General features: G+C 54.3%; 1 protein-coding gene across 3 annotated transcripts in view; it reads right to left on the bottom strand.

Annotated features, from left to right (window-relative positions):
- The window catches only part of TBC1D22A (TBC1 domain family member 22A), a 328,211-nt gene that overhangs the window by 192,636 nt on the left and 112,117 nt on the right, over window positions 1–23,458 (bottom strand). For all 3 annotated transcript variants that reach the window (XM_027070417.2, XM_027070418.2, XM_027070422.2), the window contains one exon: window positions 12,701–12,815. In XM_027070417.2, coding sequence (XP_026926218.1) covers window positions 12,701–12,815 — 115 coding nt within the window. The remainder of the gene's footprint in view (window positions 1–12,700; window positions 12,816–23,458) is intronic.

Raw genomic sequence — 23,458 nt, 5'->3', positions numbered from 1 at the left:
AAAGAGGAAATTAAAAAGTAGATGGAAGTCAATGAAAATGATAACACCACAACCCAAAACCTCTGCAACGCACCAAAGGCTGTCATAGGAGGAAAGTATATAGCAATCCAGGCCTTCCTAAACAAGGAAGAAAGATCTCAGATACACAACCTAACCTCACACCTTAAGGAGCTGGAAAAAGAATAGCAAATAAAACCCAAAACCAGCGGAAGACAGGAAATAATAAAAGATTAGACAAGAAATTAATGCTATCGAAACCAAAAAAACAGAACAGACCAACGAAACCAGAAGCTGGTTCTTTGAAAGAATTAACAAAATTGATAAACCACTAGCCAGTTTGATCAAAAAGAAAAAGGAAAGGACCCAAATAAATAAAATCAAGAATGAGAGAAGAGAGATCACAACCAACACAGCAGAAATAAAAACAATAGTAAGAGAATATTATGAGCAATTATATGCCAATAAAATGGGTAATCTGGAAGAAATGGACAAATTCCTAGAAACATATATACTACCAAAACTGAAACAGGAAGAAATAGAAAATCTGAACAGACCCAAAACCAGTAAGGAATCAAATTAGTAATAAAAAATCTACCAAAAAACAAGAATCCAGGGCCAGATGGCTTTCCAGGGGAATTCTACCAAACATTTAAGAAAGAGTTAACACCTATTCTCTTGAAGCTGTTCCAAAAAATAGAAATGGAAGGAAAACTTCCAAACTCTTTCTATGAAGCCAGCATTACCTTGATTCCAAAACCAGACAGAGACCCCACTAAAAAGGAGAATTATAGACCGATTTCCCTGATGAACATGGATGCAAAAATCCTCAACAAGATATTAGGCAACCGGCTCCAACAATACATTAAAAAAATTATTCACCACGACCAAGCAGGATTTATAACTGGGATGCAGGGCTGGTTCAATATCCACAAAACAATGTGATTCATCACATCAATAAAAGAAAGGACAAGAACCATATGATCCTCTCAATAGATGCAGAGAAAGCATCTGACAAATTACAGCACCCTTTCTTGATAAAAACCCTCAAGAAAGTAGGGATAGAAGGAGCATACCTCGAGATCATAAAAGCCATATATGAACGACCCAATGCTAATATTCTCCTCGATGGGGAAAAACTGAGAGCTTTCCCCCTCAGGTCAGGAACAAGACAGGGATGTCCACTCTCACCACTGTTATTCAACATAGTATTGGAAGTCTTCGCCTCTGCAATCAGACAACACAAAGAAATAAAAGGCATCCAAATCAGCCAGGAGGAGGTCAAACTTTCACTCTTTGCAGATGACATGATACTCTACATGGAAAACCCAAAAGATTCCACCAAAAAACTGCTAAAATTGATTCATGAATTCAGCAAAGTTACAGATTATAAAAGCAACGCACAGAAATCGGTTGCATTCCTATACACCAACAATGAAGCAAAGAAAGAGAAACCAAGGAATCGATCCCATTTACAGTTGTACCAAAAACCATAAAATACCTAGGAATAAATCTAACCAAAGAGGTGAAAAATCGACATGCTGAAAACTATAGAAAGCTTATGAAAGAAATTGAAAAGACACAAAAAAATTGAAAAAGATTCCATGCTCCTGGATAGGAAGAACAAATATTGTTAAAATGTCAATACTACCCAAAGCAATCTACATGTTCAATACGATCCCTATCAAAATAACATCAGCATTCTTCACAGAGCTAGAACAAACAATCCTAAAATTTGTATGGAACCAGAAAAGACCCTGAATAGCCAAAGCGATCTTGAAAAAGAAAACCAAAGCAGGAGGCATCACAATCCCAGACTTCAAGCTATACTACAAAGCTGTAATCATCAAGACAGTATGGTACTGGCACAAGAACAGACATTCAGATCAATGGAACAGAATAGAGAACCCAGAAATGGACCCACAAATGTATGGCCAACTAATCTTTGACAAAGCAGGAAAGAATATCCAATGGAATAGAGACAGTCTCTTCAGCAAGTGGTGCTGGGAAAACTGGACAGCGACATGTAGAAAAAGGAACCTGGACCACTTTCTTACACCAGACACAAAAATAAACTCAAAATGGATGAAAGACCTCAATGTAAGACAGGAAGCCATCAAAATCCTTGAGGAGAAAGAAGGCAAGAACCTCTTTGATCTTGCCCGCAGCAACTTCTTACCCAACACGTCTCCGGAGGCAAGGGAAACAAAAACAAAAATGAACTACTGGGACCTCATCAAGATAAAAGCTTCTGTACAGAGAAGGAAACAATCAGCAAAACTAAAAGGCAACCGATGGAACGGGAAAAGATACTTGCAAATGACATATCAGATAAAGGGCTGGTATCCAAAATCTATGAAGAACTTCTCAAACTCAACACCCAAAAAACACATAATCCAGTGAAGAAATGGGCAAGTGACATGAATAGACACTTCTCCAAAGAAGACATCCAGATGGCCAACCGACACATGAAAAAATGCTCCACGTCACTCCTCATCAGGGAAATACAAATCAAAACCACAATGAGATACCACCTCACACCTATCAGAATAGCTAACACTAACAACTCAGACAACAACAGATGTTGGGCAAAGATGCAGAGAAAGGGGAACCCTTTGGTACAGCTGGTGGGAATGCAAGCTGGTGCAGCCACTCTGGAAAACAGTATGGAGGTTCCTCAAAAAACTAAAAATAGAACTACCCTACGACCCAGCAATTACACTAGTAGCCATTTATCCATGGGATACAGGTGTGCTGTTTCGAAGGGACACACACACCCCAATGTTTATAGCAGCGCTATCGACAATAGCCAAAGTATGGAAAGAGCCCAAATGTCCATTGATGGGTGAATGGATAAAGAAACTGTGGTGTGTGTATATATATATATATATACACACACCACAATGGAGTATTACTTGCTAATCAAAAAGAATGAAATCTTGCCATTTGCAACTATGTGGATGGAACTGGAGGGTATTATGCTAAGTGAAATTAGAGAAAGGTGAATATCATATGACTTCACTCTTATGAGAGCTTTATGAGACAAAACAGAGGATCATAAAGGAAGGGAAACAAAAATAATATAAAAACAGGGAGGGGGACAAAGCATAAGAGACTCAAATATGGAGAACAAACTGAGGGTTGCTGGAGGGGGGTGTGGGAGGGGGGATGGGCTAAATGGGCAAGGGGCACTAAGGAATCAACTCCTGAAATCATTGTTGCACTAGATGCTAAGTAAGTTGGATGTAAGTTTTAAAAAATAAAAAATCAAATAAAAAACTAAAAATTAAATTAAATTAAATTTTTAAAAAGACCACTCATGACCTTAGTGGTACACGTCCTTCTGTTCTTCTCGGCCAGTCTAGCCAACAGTATGCCCACTTTGTGGATATTTCTGGATATTCCCAAAACTTCGGTTTGGGGTTGATTTTCTCCAGTGTTTTTCTAGTCTTCACTTATTTCTGCTCTAGTCTTTGTTTCCTTCCATTTGTTTCAGTGTGTTTGCGCTTCTTTTCATGCTTCCTAAAATTAAAGAGTTAAGGTCGTGCTTTGAGATGTTCTTTCTAATATAGTCACTTAGAGCCACAGGTTCTCTTGAAGCGCAACTGTCGCCATGTTCCGTACGTCTGTGTTTTCATTTTCATTCATCTCAGACGTGCTTCAAAGTTTCCTTATGATCTCTTTTCTGACACACTGCTTATTCCCATGTCAGTCTCTTCATACTGCCCGCTGTTACTGACACCCGAGTGTCCCTAAGGTCAGAGAGCGCTCTGGGTAGGACCCCCATCCTCTCCAACATCCCGAGGCTCGCTCTATGGCCCGGCACGTGGTCTGTTCCACGTGCGCCTGAGAAGGGTGTGTGTCCTGCCACTGTTAGGTCTAGCGGGAGTTCGGTTTGCTAGTGTTCCTCCTAGCTGCTTGCTGACCTTCTGTCCCGTTCCCCACCCATTACTGAAAGTCCTGTGTTCCTACTTGTGAAAAGGACACTTCAAACAAAGTTGAGTGACTTTGGAAAATGCTTAGATATTAAGCAAAAAGCAATATTAAAATGTGCATGCATAACATAATTCCTACCGTGTAAAAAAAGGACACTGACAAAAAGACCATAAAGAAATTAGCAAATGTCCCAGTGACAGCTTCTGGGACGTGGACCCACACTGTTACTGAGTTTTCTAAATTTTGACAAGAAATCCATTAATTTATCAACATGTTTCTAAATAGAAAATATGACTCCACGTGAGTCACAGGCTCTGCAAGGACATGGCACCTGATCGTCACCGCAGGGGCCGCAAAACGCACACCCTCCCCTTTCTGGGACTAACAGCCTGGTTCCTGGGCCCCCTGCCCCCACGTTCCCCACATGGAACCAGAACTGCCACAGGAAACCCCATCTTCAGATGGTTTCTGGGAACAACCGAGGACACAAGGTACCCGAGCCACAACGAACACTTAAGGAAGCCAGGCAGGAGATGCGCCTCGCAGCCGCTCCGGTTCACGGAACGTGTGGAGAAACCCAAGTGCGAGGAGATAAGACTCAAATGCAAACAAGGAAAGTCAGGGCAACGATTTCCAAAACTAATTCAGTAGCAGCAACTTTCTCCCCCACCGTCACCACAGCCCAGTTTACACCCTGAGAGTGGAAACAGGCAAGAGAAGGGCCACACCGCTACCACTCAGTGAGTCGCAAACCCCACGTGTCCCGAGCAGCTGTGGGGCCTCGCTTCCCGGCCGCTGTCCACGAGGCCCAGCGCCACGCACCCTGGTCCCCTCGAAGCGCGTGCTGAACGTCTTCTCCGGGAAAAACTAACAGGCTGAAAAACCACCTGTACTTCTGAGATTCTGACTTACATATGGGAATATAAAAATACACGTTCTCAATATTCTTAAGCAAATACACTGTTTATTCCAGTTCCTTCTCACATTTGCTTTAATTTCTTTTAAGAGAAAACGACATACAAAATAGAGCTGATCAAAGCTTACAAGTGCTGATACTAAGAACCAAGGGACAAACACGCCTCACCGTCCAAGACGCCGCCCGCCCGTTGTTCCCGCGGGACCCAATCCGTAAGCAACCAGCCTGAGCGTCCATCCGATGTGCCAGGACCGTTTCCAAACATAACAGCATAGATGTTGGGCGGGGGGGGGGGGGGGGGGTGTGCTGCTTGGGTTTTGCTCTGCTGCAAACACTTCAACTAAATGTGCTTAAACTGCACAAGGCAAGGTGAGGCAATGGTTCTTAATTTTAAATCAAATTTGACGTTTTCTGTTAAAAGGAATATGACGGTTGCGGCTTGAAAAAATACAGGCTGTACTTTAAAATTACACCATGCCTGGAGGGAAACAGCCTAAAAAAAAAAAGTCCAACAACAATAGAAGGGTTTCATGAATTATGTTGTATTATCTCGATAGAATATTATGTGCGAGAGGTAGAAATGATCTTTACAAAGATTTCTTAATACTATAAGGGAAAGCTCATTGTAAGGTTAAATGGGGAAAAAGCACAAAACAGAATTTTACATACAATATACTCTTGACTAAGCAATTACAAGGCACAGAAAAAAGAGGAACGACGCCCAAACAGCCGGTACCCCGGAGGGCCGATGCAGGCCGGTCCCATCCCGTGCTCGCCTGCTAGGGACACACACAGGCACAGGAACCACAGAAATCAGTAACAAGCCACCATCAGGGGCGCAACCCCGAGGTCAGGTGGAAAAACACAGCTCAGGCTCATGGCCAGGGGAGCCCTACCCCCGCCCCCCAGTGCAGATCCAGCAGGACCCACATGTGGACCCACACCCAGAGGGAAAGACACTGGAGCCAGATCTGCTTCCCAACCAGCAGCCCAGGGAAGAGGCGCGGGCGGCCCCAAGACCCGGCCGAGGACAGGAGGCGGCGTGCAGGAGGGCTCACCACGGGAAGTCCCTGAACAGCGGACACGGTGCCTCCACCGTGACTCCACAGAAGTGGGGCCCGGGCCGGTGCAAGACTCTCCCCAAGCCAAGCAGCGCCCCCTCCGGTGGGAGGGGTGAGTGCAGGGATGGAGCCCTCCCCGGCCCTCTTCCCCAGCCCTCCCTGCCCAGCTGCAAAGAGACAGAGGCACAGGTTGCCCTTGTCGAGAAGAGCGGGTTTTCTAACTGCCCAACCAATGCACAGAACTCCGCAGGGACCCGGCTCAATACGGGGCGTGCTGAACTTGCACTCTGTGCCAAGCACGGTGCCCAAAAGACACAGTCCCTGCTTCAAGGAGCCGAATCGACAGGGCTCCGAGGAGAAGAGACAGAACACGGCAGGGACTCCCAGTAGTCAGCGGTAGTAGGGGACATTAACGTAACGTCCACCGCATTTGATAAATAAAACACAGTACCGGTGTCAGCAAGGACGTGGGCCAACGGGAACCCTCCCACACTGGCGGGGGGGAGGGGGGCGGGGGTGTCAGATGGCACAGCCCCTATGACCTCAAGGTCTGTAGCCAAGAGAAACGAAAACACGTTCAGTCTAAAACTTGCACACACAGGTTCACTGCAGCGTTATTCATAATAAGCAAAAAGAATAAAGAACGCAAACGTCTGTCCGTGGAACTAGGGATAAACAAAATGTGTCCTATAGTATAAGGAGAGGTCATCTGACTATAAAGAGGCCGGAAGGGCTCACTCATGGTACACGTGTGGACCTTGAACGTCCCACATCGTGCGATTCCATTTACACGAAGCGTCCAAAAGAGGCAATCTGTGTAGGCAGAAAGCAGATCAGCGTTCATGCAGGGCTGGCGGAGGGGGCAGACGGGGAGGGACCCCCGTCAGTATAGGATGGTGCAAGTATTCTTAAATTGTGGTGATAGTTGCACTGTGCGAATATTCTAAATACCACTGAACTTTTCACTCAAGGTGGGTGAGTTTTGTGGTATTGAAACCATATTTCAATAAAGCTATTTTTTAAGTAGTAACAGTGACTGGGTGGGGGTCAGGGAACAGGACTAACAGCAGTAACTGGGTGGGGGTCAGGAGCGGGTGGAAGGAGAGGACACAAGGAAGTGGACCGCGGACGATCCTCGAGCCAGAAGACGGTACGTGGAGCTTCCTCGAGCTAGTGTTCTGTGAGCTTCAGATGTGAACACTTTCCACGATGAAAAGTTCTCTGAAAGAAGGTTGGGGCAGGGGCGGGGGCAAGATGGGCGAAGGGGGTCAAAGGTACAAACGTCCAGCTACGAAATAAAGTCCCAGGGACCCCAGTTAACACTATGATGCGTTATCTGAAAGGTGCTATGCCAAGAGACGGAAAAGATCTCATCGCCAGCAAAAGCGATTCTGGAACTGTCTGTGGTGACGGAGGCAAACAGACCCTCAGCGGTGATCATCCCGCGGCCCACACAGATACCAAATCGCCGTGCCGCACACTGGAACCCGACACAGCGTCGCAGCTCAACTCCAGATCAATAAGACCAGCCGCCAGTTACCCAAGGACGTGACAGGCCCGTGGAGGACCCTGTCCAACGCTCCTGGTGAGGAGCTCCCGCTCGGCCACTCCCATGCGCAGGGCAGTCGACCTGTGTCCAGACCGACCGGCCACCGCTCTGCGGCCCAGTCTGGGCAGACCACGCTCACCGGCCAGCCCTTCGGTCAGTCCCCAGTCTGCACCTCTGTGGCACCGGAATCCACGGACCACTGCCTCCCTGAAACTGTCCCCTCCCTTGATTTGGGGGACACGTCGCCCCAGGCCTTCTTCCTGCCTCTAAAACCACTTCTTCCCTGATTCCACCACCGCCCCTTGTCCCTCTTGGCACACACATCCCCGCCTGCCCCGCTGCCCCTCCCGTCCCCTGCCCTCCAGGGGAGGACGGCGAGAGTCTCGCTCAGCAGCACCCCTGCAGCCAGCAGAGCCGTTTCAGGAAGGCCCTGGGAACGGACAGGCTCCACTGGCAGGGCCCTTTGGCCTCTGGCCTGTGTCCTTCACCAGTTCCCCCTTTCTGTCCCCGGAACGTGGACCCAAGGAGGAAAGCCACGGGCCGAGACAGCGAAGGGACACGACAACTACAGCCGCAGCAGCACACTTCCTGGACACGCAGCACTCGCACCCGGGGCTCTGAGCTCTTCACATGGGAACTCGCTCGGGCCACACGGCAACCACGGCCATCGGTGCCATTCCGTCCCCAGTTCCCACGTCTACACAAAGGCCCCGTGCGGCGGGTGAGGGGCAGAACCCGGCTCTGAACCCAGGCAGCCAGGCTCCCTCATGGGAAAGAGCCGCAAACCTCCCCGCGGGACAGGAGGACGGCTGCCACGTTCAGGTCCCACGTGGGACTCTGCCCCTGGAGAAGCACCTCCAGACCCGCGATGCTCAGCAGCCACGCCAGGGCAACAACTCCCAGTACCACCACCAACGCAACCCTCTTTCCCACGCTCCAGACAGACGTGTCCTAGCCCACAGGTGTCGTCTTGCCTCTCAACCACCTGCTTCTAGGCTACAGCCTGCCCGGGACAATGACAGCACACCTCCCTTGGTGCCCGGGACCCCGGGAACAGGCCAGACTTCACCTCCCCTGCTCCAGTCACCCCCACGCCCTCTGCGTCACCCTCCTCACCGCCTCATGGGGCCGGCCCTGCCTTGGCCTGTCTCTGGGCCCGCTCCCGTCAGCCCGCGATGCCTCCCTGTGCGCCCTGTCCCGTCTTCTCTCAGCCTCACCCTACACCTGCCTTCCTCGGGGACCTGAACTAAGGCCAAAGATGTAGTGACCTTCCAAAAGGTACAACAAGAACGTGTCCCATGCTGTTTCAGGAGGGAGGCGAAACCCCTAGCAGGGGTGCGGGCTGGACAGCCCCAGGCACTCCACCAGGCCTCTGGGTCACGGAGGCAGTCTGCAAGACCCGGCTCCCAGCCGTGGCTCAGACCTACAACGGCTCATGCACGTGCAGCAAACCCAGCACCCAAGCGCCTACGGCTTCTTACCCCTGAGGCTTCAACGCCTTAAATTCATAAATTCCCAAACCTTCCTGGCACAGAGCCCTCTTCATGACTGTTCTGAGCACATTATACACTCCGGTTGCAACACCCCACTCACGGGGAGCCCCTAGGCTTTGGTGCCGCCTAAGCGGCTATATTTACCACGCTCCACGTCTGGAGGAGCTCTGCACCCTGCTACCCCTACCTCTGAGATCATGAGAAGCCTCCTGACCTCCTCCCCCAACCTTCCTTCCTGAGGCTGATGGCACCTCCAGAGCCCGCCCAAGACGATGGGCCCATTCGAAGGTAGTCAAGGATCTGTTCCACGTTTACTTGGAGAGGTTGTGGCCAGCGGGCACCGTGTGTGTGCACGGGCACGCGTGTCTGTGTGTGCCTGTGTGAGCGTGCACATGTACGTGTGCTGAACCTGCATTTGGGGATGTGTATCGTCCGAAAGTGGGACCAAACTGCCTTTCCCCAGGGGCGTGAGGTGCTCCGCAAGGAGACCTCAGCTGGTGGCATGTGTCTCTGATCCATCCCAGGGTGGCACTGACGGCCCCGTGAGACCAGTCAGGGCCACTGGACCACCTCCACGCCGTCCCATATGCAGGCTGCGCCTGCTTCCCCCCTTGCTTCCGGTTTTCCCGTGTTCCCTGAGCATTTCTTTCCTCTCTGCAAGTTGTTCCTGTCCCTCATCATCCTGGCCGGCCTCTTGATGAAGACGAACCAACCCTCTGCCAAGAACATCCAGGAAGCACTCGATCTACTTGATGAGCCCAGGTCCAAATCAGAGCCCGTCTGTCAGCCCCAGATGTGTGAGCTGCCGTTCACTTCCCATCCCTCTCTTTCAGGACCTGCAAAGTCAGGATGCTTGCTGCTCCCCATGCCTGCTCCCCGCCTGGGACATCGCGGTCACTGGAGCTCTGTGTCAGATTCCCCTCCTCCCTCGTGAACCAGCAGGTGCACAGCAGGCCCGGAGCTGGGGACCCACAACAAACACTCCAGGGTAAAAGTCCAGCTCCTATCAGGCCTGGCAGTGCTGCCCGGCACAGCCTGAGGCCCCTGGATGGATCTCACGCCAGAGGGCTTCTCATCCCCTCGGTTAACAGGGACCGTTTCCCAGAGTTCCGCTCAGAAGAGAGGAAAACCAGAGCAACACAGGCCCACCCCGAGAAATGAGTAAAGTGCAGCTTTGGGGAGGCGGTCACATGCGGGCTACTCCCCATGCCACCGGCACTTCAAGAGTCTGACAGTCGTGTTAGAACAGGATGCTGACCCCAAAGTCCTGCTGGGACGCTCAGGAATCCAAGCCACAGGGTCCTGTCACCAAGTTCCACCCTCGGAAGGAAAAATCTTAGCTTCAAGATATTCAGCAAGCCCAGCATCTAAGGTTTACCTGCTTAAAACCCCCCACAAGACAGCACACAACCCGCTGGCTGACGGTGTACGCCCCCCAACCCGCCTGCGAGCACCCCAGAGCACCTCCCCATGGCCAGAGTGGACGAGGCCAGACAGGACCTGAGCACGGCACCCTTTAGCTGCATGCCACCGGGGGCTCGCCCGTGCTCCTGTACACTGGGACTCACCCAGACTTTCCAGTGTCCCCCCAGTGGCTCTGTCTGTCCTCAGTCACCAGCGTCCCCAGATCACAGCACCTCCTCCAGCCGCTCCACCGCACCCCCGCCACTCTCTCCACAGGACACCCCTGCCCATCCCACAAGGCACACTGGGAATGTCACCATCTGGGAGGGCTCCTCCGACCCCTAGCCTGCACCCCCTGACACCTCGGGGGTTCCAGCTGGATCTGATCATTTTCGTTCAACGTCTTCGCGACGCATTTCAAACCTGTCTTCCAGCCGGAACCACGGGCTCCAAGGGGGCAGGGAACCGCATCCCTACCACCCTGCAGAGGGCCAGAAGGTGCCCGTGTGACACTGGTGACGTGGACGGACATGGTCTCCTCTCCCCGGTGCTCTGCACAAGACGAGCACTGCGGCACGTGCTCCGGGAAGGTCTCTGTGAATGACCGCACTTCTGCCCAGGAGGCTGCTGGGCAGAGCTCCAGGCCACTCACACAGACATGAGGCTGTACACGGTAACAAGACGTGTACTTGGACCAGCACGATGAACACTCTCAAGCCTGGGCGGCAAGACCTAAAAGGACCCAAGTCCACCAGTCGTATCTGAAAGCCAGGACCAAAAAGTCCAGTATGTGCACTTAACGACATGGTCAACTGCCAGAAATGAATGGTGTGTTTCACACAAGTGTTCCAAAACCACCCGGTACATCCACTCAGCGTGTGCGTGTGCGTGTGTGTGTGTATGCTGGTGGGGGGAGGGCAGGTACAGGAAGGCAGGCACAGTCTCTCTGAGCTTAACTGAGGACACAAATTCCATTTTCCCCAGTTCCTCTCGATTATCCCATGTCCCTTCACCCTATCTCGCTGATAATTCAGGCAAATGCAGACAGGATCGCTCGGGTCTTACGACACAAGTTGGTGGTAAAGCAGTTAAGACAAACTTACTTACCACATTAATTAAACGGTCTATTTAGCACAGAATATCAATTCTCTAATCACATCTCAGCTGAACTTCTTCTTTCAATTAACAACTCCGAAGTCTACCGACAGGTCCTACTGCTCTAGGATCGTTAGGAACATTTTCATTATCTGTCAAATGAGGGAGTAAGAAGCAGGAAGGCGAGTGCTCTCTGCTCTCTGCAGCCGCCGCTCCCCTACTTAAGAGATGATTAGGGAGGGAGCGGAGGCTGTTCTCATTAGTCGCTTAGCAATGGAAAGTCCTCCTATGCAATCAGCAACTCAAACAAAGTGTGAGAGGTTGCAATAAAATGCACTGAATGGGCACGTTCTCGTCCTGAGAGGATAATCCTTCCTGGCCAGACCTCATCTCTCAGAGCACAGCAACGACGAGCATCTGAAGCACACTGGAGACTGAAGTGGCTAAACACACAATCTCATAAAGACAGACAAACGTCAAGTCACGAGGGTTCGTGTGGAGACAAATTAAAATCGGTTTTAAGTAAAAATGCTATAACCAAACAGGAAATCCCTCCTTCGGTGTTTGTCTATTTCTTACCCACAGAGAAACTAAAACATAGATCCCGCACTTAGGTCCTAATCACGATTTTGTTTTTAATGTAACATATGTTCAAGGCAGGTTACGTTACAGTTGGCCGCTGTGACATAAATGGGAGAAAAATACGCACACCTCAAAGAGAAACCCCGTCACCCGACCTAAGTCTCCATTAAACCGGCTGATTTGCATGTCGTTAAACTTCCCATAAAATGAGCCGTTACTGGTGGATCAAAGGTAGGAAGGAGACAGTGTGCCGCAGAATATGATGGAAGAGGGTCCATCCAGGTTTTAGCTTGTAAGCCGGACATTCAACTACCATCCTATCCCCTTGACCCGATCCACTCAAATCCACACCCTGAAAGGCGGCGCTCTGGCCATCAGAACAAAACGATGCTGCTCCAAGAGATCACGCTTCTCCTCACGTATTATTAAAACAGATGATGGCAGTAATAAAAGCTGCATCTTAACGTCTCCAGTAGTTAAGCGAGTGGATTTAGAGACTTTTTTCAAAGCTGGCAGAAATGAGAGAACTATCAGTCTCCATTATTAGTTGTCATTATAACATTAACAGCAATTCTCAGTATGGGTGTAATTACACACAGTGACACGGTAAGGCCACCAAAGTTCGTGGTCAATGCCTGTGAGAGAAAGCATCATGATGCGGTCTTACCTATGTGTTCGCACATGAAGACGACAAAGAAAGGGGTGACGAGGTCATTGATCCCCTGGACATATCCACTGGCAGGGTGACGGATTGCCCAAATAAACAATATCCTTTCAAAAATCTGCAAGAAAATTGAACAGGCGGTAAAGCCAAAAGTAAACACGTCAGACACTTTAAAATGTACACACATTCACTCAAAAGCTACACGGCCAATATTTCCTTGATATTAAAAATACAAATGCTAAAAAATACTAATTCTTCTTGACTTTTTCATAAAATTCCAATTTATCTGAATATCTTACCGACTCACGAGCAACTGCCGTCTGTCGGCGACCCCCAGGCGCTGCCCTCCCGCACGAGCTGACTCTCACAGGGGACAGCTGGCCCTCCACGCCCGTGGGCACAGGGGACACGTGGCTGCCCAGGACTGTCTCAGGGAGCACTCCCTTGGCGGTGTAGGGATGGGGGGGGCAGGGGGGGATGAGAAGCAGGTGCACATTGGATGGATGGGTGACGGAGAGAAGGAAGGGAGTGTGGCAGGGAGGTGGGAGGGGAGAGGGAGTTGTGTGGGTGAATGCTCTGAATTTCCCTCGTAAGGCAAACACGTCGTTTTAAATCAGGTAGAACTAACGTATAACATTGTCCTAGTTCCAGGTCTACGATACTTGAACAGTGACCGCATATTTGTAAATATTACAAAACACTCACCCCATCAAGTCTGGTTAACAACCTGTTACCGTACATAATTAGAAGTTTTCTTTTCTTGTAATAAGACTCCTAAGATCTCTTAGCATCTCTGACGTGTGCGGCGCACTGGAACTGTAGACCCCATACTGCACATCACGTCCCGTGACTTTGTTTTGACCCCCCCTCACCCATCTCACCCACCCCCACCCCCGCCTCTGACAACCACGGATCCGTTCTCTGTATCCACGCGCTTGGTTTTGGGGATTTTTGTTTTAATGGATGTTTTTTTAACCCCTGGAAAGCGATCACCATCCGCGACGCCCTACTCCAGCAGCTCCCCCTCACACACACTCCCACGAGCCGTTCGAGGACCCAGGCCAAGGACCCAGGAGGAGCTGAGCCCCCCTGTCCTTACAGGAGACAACTGCTGGATGGGCCTCACGCCACGAAGGCGTGGGGCCCAGGCGTGACAAGCATGAGCCGCATCGTTCCAAACAAGTCGAGCCTGCAGAACAAGAACGAGCCTTGCGCCCAAGGAGGCACACCCCTGTCCCGCCTGGACATCACTGAGCTGGTGGTCTACGTTCCCAGGTGGGTAAGTTACCAAGCCAGTTCTGCAGCGGGGGGCCCGGGACCGGGACGGGGAAGCCTCCTCACGTGGGGCCCACGATCGGCACGCAGCACAGCTGGCCCTGGAATCCTGGCCCCCACAGGGCCCACCCTGGGACGCCCCCCACGGGGCCCACTCCACGTAAGGGGAGGGGCACCTTGGCATGGAGCCCGTCCCACCGGGCAGCAGATAAATGTCTGCCGAATGAGTAACACCTTCACGCACACGCATTCACACACGGTTTTCATCTTACACCAACAGCCTTCCAGGGAGACCTGGAAAGAATATTCAAACAAGAGCAAAAGACAAAAGTCACTTGGCCCACGGCACCATCTGGCATTTCTCCTGCGCGGACACCAGAGGGCTGACGCGTGCTCCCGCGACGGCACATCGCCCGCTGAGGCTGGAAGCAACGCCGGACAAGTCCACACGGTGGCACAGAGGACGGACACGGAGCAGGGTCCGCGCGGGACAGGACCCCTCTCGCAGACCCTAGCACCTCTCAGCAGTCACAGCCCCGCCTGGGCACCAGGGAAGCCTGAGACGGCGTCACAACTGTGCGTGGCCTTTCCTCACCGTGGACAGGGTGGGGACAGGCTACGGAAGCCAAGGCACAGAGACCACACCAGCGTGAGGAGACTCGGCTCCCCCAGAATCACTGGGCGGGAAGCCTGCTTCAGGGCCCGGAGCCAGCAGCTCAGGCCACACGGGGACAAGCGGGAACAGCCAAGCGGGACACACTTATGACAGTTTAGCACACAGAGCGTGTGGCCAGCTGGGCTGCCGTGAAGGCCAGCTAGGCCTCTCCTCGCTAAGAAAACCCAGAAGTATGCGTACAGCTCACTGGCAGATTTCTACCCCGTGCTGGAAAGTTCTAGCAAAGATGACCAGCAGGGTGGGAAACTCGCTTGCATGCGTGCTCAGTCACAACACGGCCCAGGACCACAAGGCCTGGCGGGGAAGGGGCATTCCCACCACCAGCTCACTGGTCAGCCTCAACCTGAGAGCCACAGGTGAGGCAAGGGGGCCGAGAGAGGTGACTGTACTTGCTCTGGCCCTCACCCCTGCAGAGGGTGTTGCGCAGATAGCCCCAGGGGCACCCAAGGATGGGGCTCAGGCCACCTTTCAGTCATTGCCGACATGGCCCTTGTCCCCTAGGCAGGGCACCCAGAGACAGGTCAGCCTGCCCTAGAAGAAGTTTCCAGAGGAGCCGGGGCACCCACAACGGGCACCCACGCAGTGCAAGGGGCCGTGTCTGCAGTGCCCACCAGGTCAGAGGCCTCAGGCCAGGAGCAAAAGCCTCTGTGGCTGTCACACGACGGCCAGGCCTGAGGCAGGCTGGGAGCAAATGACCCGCGTCAGCCCCACAAACTCGTGGATGGAAGGACTCCACAAGGGTATGGTCTGCACAGACGGACAGAGCAGAAACACACGAGTGCATTCTGGGGGCCACTGAGGGCGAAGGAGGGCAGGAAGGAGCCCCTGGGGACGGCCCCGAATGCCACGGTGCGTATGTGGGCTTCAGAAAGCAACCTCACGGCGATAGCAGCTAACGTTTATTAAATGCTCATCATCCTGACCACCTTCACTTAGCTCCTCTAATCCCCCTCTAGTTCTTTTTTCTAATGTTTTTTTAATGCTTATTTAGTTTTGAGAGAGACAGAGACGGAGTGTGAGTGGGGGAGGGGCAGAGAGAGAGGGAGACACAGAATCCGAAGCGGGCTCCAGGCTCTGAGCTATAAGGATAGAGCCCAACGTGGGGCTCAAACTCACGGACCATGAGATCGTGACCTGAGCCGAAGTCGGATGCTCAACCGACTGAGCCCCTGGGTGCCCCAAGTGCCCCCCTAATCTTGGAGGTGGGTATGCTTACTCCCCCACTTTCTGAGGATGCGGCAGACAGACCCAAGATGGCCCTGTGTCCCCCACCTCCTGGTGTGACCTCACCCCCTTGAGTGTGGGCAGCCCCGCGACCTGCTTTGCACAATTCTGTCACCTGAGAGCACAACCCCTCCCACCAGGAGACGCTCTCCCTGCTACCACACTGAGAGCCGCACATGGAAAGGGCCGTTCTCGGATGAGGGTGGCTGAGAACCGGCAGGAAACCGAGGCCCCGGCTCTACAAGCAACCGAATCCTGCCGGCAGCCACGTGAGTCTGGAAGCTGATCCTTTCCCAGTCGAGCCGCAGATGAGTCTGCAGCCCAGATATCACCTGACTGGCCCCCGGGGAGACCCCAAGCTAAGACACGCCCAGACTCCTGACCCACAGGAACCGTAAGACAACAGACATGAACAAGTGTGTGTTGTTTTAAGCACTGGGTTTGTGGCGATGCTGTGACGCAGGGGCAGACAACTAACACACACGAGAGAGTTGAGGCACTACGGGCTGAGCACTTTACCCAGAGCAGCAGAGCCAGGGGTCACGCCAGAAGTGCGACTAAACGGCGGCCTTGCAAGGCTTATGAAATGCCACCACCGGTACGCTTTTTTTCACATGTACATCTAACAGGAGAAAAAAATCAAAAAATGTTACTTGTTTAGCAAGAAAAGAGCGAGCAAGGTGTAGGAGCCCCTGGGGAGCAAACTGCATCTAATTGCTTCCCACCTGCCCAAGGCCCAGCGGGGACCTGGTCATTAAGGGGGCCTGGTGTGCACGCGTGTGTGTGCACAGATACGGGGTACGTGCCTGCGTGATGGCACACGTGCGTGCAGGCGCTGGTGTGTGGTGCGTGTGCATATGTACACGTGTGCGTGGGCATGTGGTACGTGTGTGCACGCAGGTGTGTGGTGCATGGGCATGCATGTGTGGGTGCAGTGTGTGTGTGCGCGTGTGTGGCCTGGAGGAGAAGCCAGAGCTCAGCACACAGGAATCTCCTTTCCTGCTCTGCAGCCTCACCCGGGAGGTGGTGACGTCAGCACAGGAGCCCTCCCACCCTTTAAGCCCGCCCACACTTTCAGAGAGCTCCTCTCTCTCCCCTCTCTCTCACGCACACGCACACACCCCTAAACCTGCTCACAAGCACGAATGCACGCTTTCCCCCGGCAGCCCAGGCACTGAAGACAAGTGGGTGCGGAGGCCCCACGAGCCCCGCCCAGCAGGGCGCGTGCAGGGACCCGAGGCGTCCCAGGGCACCCAGCACCCGTGCAGGCAGCTGTCGTGGCCTCCTCGTGACTCCCAGCCCGGCGGCCACGGGAGGGCTGAGAAAGCCGCAGGCCCGGGCTCCTGACTCAGCCCCAAAGCTTCCCTCGCGCACAGTCTCAAGCAAGCCGTCCCGAGACGGACCGGGCTCCACTGGACACCGCGTGGGGGAACCGAGGAAAGCACCTCGGGGCAAACGCGCCCGGCGAACACGGCCGAACGAGGGAGGCGGCAGCGGGAGCCGACAGTGCGGCCGCTCAGTCACAAACACGCAGCTCGAGGGCTCCCAAAGCGCCATCTGTGAAGGAACCGACCCCCGCCCCTCCCGGCCCTCCAATCTGCACCGCCGTGCACGCTCCGGGGACGCGGGCCGGCCCACACGCTCACACCCTTGAGGACAGTGCTCCGTATTTGTATCACTTTGGCGGGGAAATTTTAGGAACTGAGCTCTCCCATCAAGGAAAGCGATCAGTTAGCTCGGACTCTTTAGATTTAACTCCCCTTGATCTCTCTTGATAACCTGCAAATTATACTTTTAAGGCTTTGATCCCGGTAACGTGTAAGTAAAGGGACAAGTGGCTCAATCGTGAACAAAAATGGCTTTCACCACGTCAGGCAGGCTAACATCCCGAAAGAGCACCGCCCGGGGAGGTTTGGGACACCGGACGCAAATCCGGCTCACCACTGAGCACACGCAGGTCGTCACTGCCCCCAGAGGCCGAGAGGCCGCAGACAGCAGGGGCCACCTGGTGGCTTCACCCCCAGAGCAGCCTCCGAAGAGCGTCCGGCCCCAGCCCGTTCTCTCGGCTTCACGGCCGCCAGCTTAGGGGCTGTCATCTCACGTCGGGTCCCCTGTGACACTCTCCCAGCTGGCCTCCCTGCTGACACCCCGTACTCGACACCCCCAGGGCGGCAGAGGGAGCTGCTGACACATCGGGCCACACCGTCCGTCCGTCTGTCAGTCACGCTGTCTGCCCAAGACGGGGAGGGTGAATGCAGACTGTTGGCCGTGACCTCAAGGAGCCTGACCTGCCCCTCCCTTCCCCCACCTCATCGCCTCCACTGGGTCCTCGCTTGCCAAAGCCGCCACTTGTGTTCCCCTCGCAGCCTCTGCTCTCGAACTTGTCGCAACGCCCTGCTTGCAGCCAGACCTCCCAGGGCACCCCCGATCTCCAGCATTTAGGTGTGAGTTCAAACGCCGCCTCCTAAGAGACAGCTTCCTTTACCAGCCCAGCCAGAACAGCACCCCTCTTCCCAGCCTGCGGCCCCCACCCACTTCTGCGGGAGCCCCCCCAAGGAAGGTCCTCCCGCATCCCGTTCATGGCTGTGCCCTCGGTCCTGCCCCGTGACAGGCACGGAGGAAAACCCTAGAACCCTCGCTGGCCTAACAGAGGCGTGAATGATCCGGGTCCCCCCACCCTTCAATCTGACCCTCCACGTGCCCTTGCTCTCCAAGGCCTGTGCCACTGCTGGGCGCCGACCTTCCCGTTCCGGTAACGGCTCGGGCCAGCCCGGGATTTCGGCCAGCTCCTTCCCTTCCGTTTCTCCATCAAGTGATGCTCCAGACCCAGCTCCCCAGAGGCCAGCCAGTCGGGACCTCGGGACCCCGGCTTGTCGGAGAGGCGAAACGGACTCAGGCGCGGAAAAGCAGCCCCCGCGAGGGGAAGCGGTGCGGGCAGCGTGTGGTGCCGGCGGGCTTGGAAGAGGAGATGACAGGCAAACAGGGAAGTGAAGGCCGATGACGACTTCTTCAGGAGGGAGGAGGGGCAGAGCGCCAAGCTGGGAGCGCCCAGAGGCAGGGGACAGCAGGGGCTCCGAAGCCAGCGAGCCAGATCTCTCCGCGCACGGTCGCTTGGTCCCGTGCGCGGACTTCATGTTCCTCATGGGGAGACGGTCCCGTCTCCAAGCCAGGAGTCAAGGTGCGGGCTTGTGGAGGCTGCGCCAGGCAAAGCGCCCACGCCCGCCCCCTCGGCGCCAGGTCCGCCTTCGGGAAGCGCCCAGCACCCTCCTGCTCGGGGAACGTGCCGCCCCCAGGCCCACCTGGCCTGACTGCAGACAGCGGCACGAGAGGCCACCGCGGTGCTGGGTGCACGCCGACATCCACGCCGACCGAGCCACGTCCCCTGGTCACGAGGAGGCTCACGCGACCCACATCCCGGCGTCTGTTCTGGGCGAGCACTCTCAGTCCTTGCTGTCCCTACAGAGTGGCGCCCAGAGCCATTTCCCTGGAACAGCCGCTAATTCAGAAAATAAAGAAAAATTTTAAAAAACACGGATTTATGTTTCCTCGGCAAGAAAGGGGGAAGAGAAGGTAAACAGCTGGCCTACACGTCCCTCAGTGTCTGTTCGTCCCGTCAGACTGTCCTGCCGCGCAGGGACACGCCAGGAAGCCACAGCTCCGGTCCCGCGCGCCCTGTCCCACCAGCAGCGGGGCCAGACGGCAGCCATCCCTCTACGGTGGCAAGCAGAAGCATCCCTTTTACAAGGTGACACACAGATCAGCCTCGTCTAGACCCCCGAGGAAAAGCTTCCGTTAATTGCAGTAACGCGGAAAAGACCTCCGCGTACAGAGAACGCCTGGTGCCCCCGGGAGCCCACAGATCCGGACCAGAGCAGCATTAAGTCCCGGCCGCCTGCAAGCTGAGGACGGCGTCACGTGGAGGGGCGCCGGGCAGCCAGGCGGAGGGGGCCTGCAGGAAGTGTGCGGCAGCAAGAATCCCAGCAACCCCCCACCAAGGGCCCCCAGGCACACCCGTGAACCCAGCCGCGGAACCTCAGAGGTTCCCCCGGCTCCAGCCGCGGGCAGGCCCCCCCTTCCGGCTCCCATCCCCACTCCCGTCCAGGGGGGCTGGCTGCAGAAACCGGAATGGGACAGGGGACCAGTGGCCCCAGGAGACAGGGCTGCTGCAGGACCCCAGGCACAGACCTAAACCTACAGGCAGCGAAACTAACTTGCCCACCAGAGGCCATGCAGGCAGGAAGGCCGCGACCACAGGCCGGGCCGCCGAGGCCTCCTCAGACACGACATGTGCAGCTATCGGGCTGAAGGCTGCTTTCTCTCTTTTCTTCTTCTTACTAGGATTTATCCTGTATTTTTTTTTTCTTTTTTGCCTTAAAACATTTCATGAGTTTCCTTTGCTTAAAGTTATTTATTTAGAGAGAAAAAGAGAGAGAGCGCACGCACACGTGTGCATGAGCAAGGAAGGGGAAGAGAGAGAGAGAAAGAGAGAGAGAGACAGAGAGAGAGAGACAGAGAGAGAGAGAATCCCAAGCAGGCACCGTGCTCTCAGCGCCGAGCCCAACATGGGGCTCGAACCCACAAACTGTGAGGTCACGACCTGAGCCAAAACCAAGAGCTCAACCGACTGAGCCCCCGGGCACCCCTGCTTTGCTTTCGCTTGAAATCACAAAAACTAGCACAGGTTTGAGTCCAAGTCATTCAGAATCATTCAGAACTCCCTCCCCAACTCACCTGACATCGTCCCGTGGGGCCCCACTGCCTCCCCCCCACCGACAGCTCACCTCGACCTCAGCCCAGCTCATAACAAGATCTGTGATGGCTCGAACTACAGTGCTCCCCACCTAAGCATCCATCACCGCCTCACAGACCAGGAAAGCGCACGTGACCGTGAGCACATCGGGACCGGACCTCTGAGGGTCACCCCGAAAATATTTTGCCATTTGATGGCCATCGTAATGAGCTGCCCACAGATCAGACATTGCTCAGAGCGAGTCACGAGGAAAAAGGACCCCGTTCCCCATGCCGCGGGCCGCGGGCTCCTAACCCGCATCAAACGCCTGCGGTTCCTGTTCAAAGCCTGCGCGGAGCCCTTTCCAAGCTTTTGCTCTCAGGCTGGTGAAAGGTATCACAAGGAACTGCCTTCCTATCACCTTTCCCAAGCAGGTGCTTTCAAAGTTCACAACATGACCCTTCAAAGGGGTACAGATTAAGCACCAGTTCCCTTGAATTTACAGCCCCCGACGGGCCTGGAGACGAGCTGGGGGCAGGCACTCGCTCCTGCCGGCTTCTCCAGCCCCAGCGCCCTGTGGTTCCCTCACACGGTCTCAGCTAAAAGCAGAATCCGAGAGAAATCTTGTGAGGGACGTTCGTGTCTCATCCTCTACCGAGGCGCCCCCACAACAGCAACGGAACAACCGCAAGGAAAAGGGACTCCTGCATGCCCCCACCACCCCACCCTGAGGAGGAAGGTGCCGGGAGAATAGGTCGTTCCAGGCCACCGCCAGACCCTTCACCGCCCCAGACCCCATAACAGAGCCCGATTCCCCAGAGCTCCCCCGGGGCCCAGGCTCAGAGGAGCCCCCAGAGGCCAGAGCTAGTGCGAAGTCCCCCAGGGCAAAAAGCAAGAAGAGACAGCAGTACACCAAAATCAAGGATCAAAAGCCAGAGGGGCCAAGCCAGGAATCGGGAAGAGAGACCCAGCCAGCTGGCCAGCGGCCTCAGGAGCGTGGAGCCAGCGCCCGGCCAGCCCGGCCCCCGGGGCCAGCACAGGGAGGCCGCGGGGCACTGCCACAGGAGCTTCCCGCCACGTGCCCAGGCAGCTGGGCTTGGGGCTCTAGCTCATCCTCCGGCAGAGCCCCGTCTACACTGCCGGACCACAGGCACCCCAGCCCAGGCCTGCCTTGCCTGCCTGCACAAGGTGGGTGCACCAGGGAGGCAGGGCGGCCCAGGCTGGGATTGGGAACATTCTTCCCACAAGGTTTCTGAGGGGCCAGGTCAGGACACGGACGCTCCCCAGAACTCGGAAATGGGGACCACCAGCAATTCAGGGTTACCCTCCAAATTCAAGCGTCCCCACAAAGCACCCTCCCTGGGGCTGTCTTCCCAGACTCCGCGCACGGCAAGAACGTTCGGCACCACACACGCCGGTTTTCCTGGCGACTTGATGGCGTCTCTACTGTTTCGGGCACCCCGCCCTTCGACGGCACGATGCTGAGGACGCGGAGCACCCCCTGGCACTCCTTCAGGGGGTCACGGCCCCACAGCATGGTCTGCCAGAGGGCCGGGTGACCTGCCAGCGGCTGTGGCAAGAAAGGCGGCACTGGCTGGCGCAGGACCAGTGGGGGCAGGGCAGGCAGGAGCACCCCGGGGAGGGGGAGAGAGGTGGTCCCAGCACACGGGCCCGAGTAAATGTGGAGTGAATGTCGTGCCGTCAGCTTCAGCGGCCACAGGACAATAAAGGCAGGATGCCCCATGTACAGAGATGTCGAGTGAAAACAGAACGAGTTGCATCGGCTCTAACAACGAACACGCCCTGTGGGGCGCCTGGGTGGCTCAGTCGGTGAACCGTCCGACTTCGGCTCAGGTCATGATCTCACGGTTCGTGGGTTCGAGCCCTGCATCAGGCTCTGTGCTGACAGCTCGGAGCCTGGGGCCCGTTTCAGATCCTGTGTCTCCCTCTCTCTCTCTGACCCTCCCCCATTCATGCTCTGTCTCAAAAATAAATAAATGTTAAATAAAAAATTTTAAAAAATTTAAAAAAACAATGAACACGTCTTGGGTCTTACAGGCTATTCAAGTTCTGCCCACGGTCCTGATGTTCTCGTCTTTGTTACAGAGCAGGAATTCATTAAATGTAGTTCCAACTTTAAACTCTTCTGGAAGTACCTTTTCTACGGATCAATTTATGCTGAACTGCAGTCATAAAACAAGTTGCCCTTACTTGTTACCACCAGGGCTGGAAAAATGAAAATGTGACCGGCACTCCCGGTCCGCTGGCCAAACTTCAGACACCTGAGCAACCAAGAAAGATTTTTTTCCTAAAAAGCTGAAAGACTTTCTTGCGCAGAAGGCTCCCGGGAGGGCAGCACTGCCTGGCTCCACTCTGCAAACCTGCGGCGCCCTCCACGGCCCCCCAGGTGGGACCAGGGCAGCGCATGGGGCGCTCGGGGTGCCGAGCCACTCTGCATTCTACAAAATGAAATCCATGTAAATGGAAAATGTCACTGTGCTCACGAGGACTCACAAAACTCTGATTTCAGAAATCTGAAAACACGGCACCATAGGCGTGAACTGTGTGACTTCACAGCACAGCAAGCACCATGGAGATAACTTCTGGGCAGAGGGCAACAGCAGATCCGCAGTTGTGCTGGGAGAGCTGTGGGGGCCACGTCCCCGGAAACCCCGGAGCGACGTGGCCCAGAAAGAAGAAATTATTACAACGCAAGTGTTTGCAACACGATCCAAGGAACACCGCCCCCACGTGAGTTCTAACACCTGATGAATGACACCAAGTAAGAGCCTGTGACAAATCCAAAATGTGCATTGAAAGGCAACCACCTGGGGCACATGGGCGGCTCAGTCGGTTG

This window comes from Acinonyx jubatus, chromosome B4, assembly GCF_027475565.1.
Source record: "Acinonyx jubatus isolate Ajub_Pintada_27869175 chromosome B4, VMU_Ajub_asm_v1.0, whole genome shotgun sequence".
Classification (NCBI taxonomy): Eukaryota; Metazoa; Chordata; class Mammalia; order Carnivora; family Felidae; genus Acinonyx; species Acinonyx jubatus.
The sequence above is the reverse complement of the archived record's forward strand: the minus strand, read 5'-3'. Positions and strand labels throughout refer to the sequence as shown.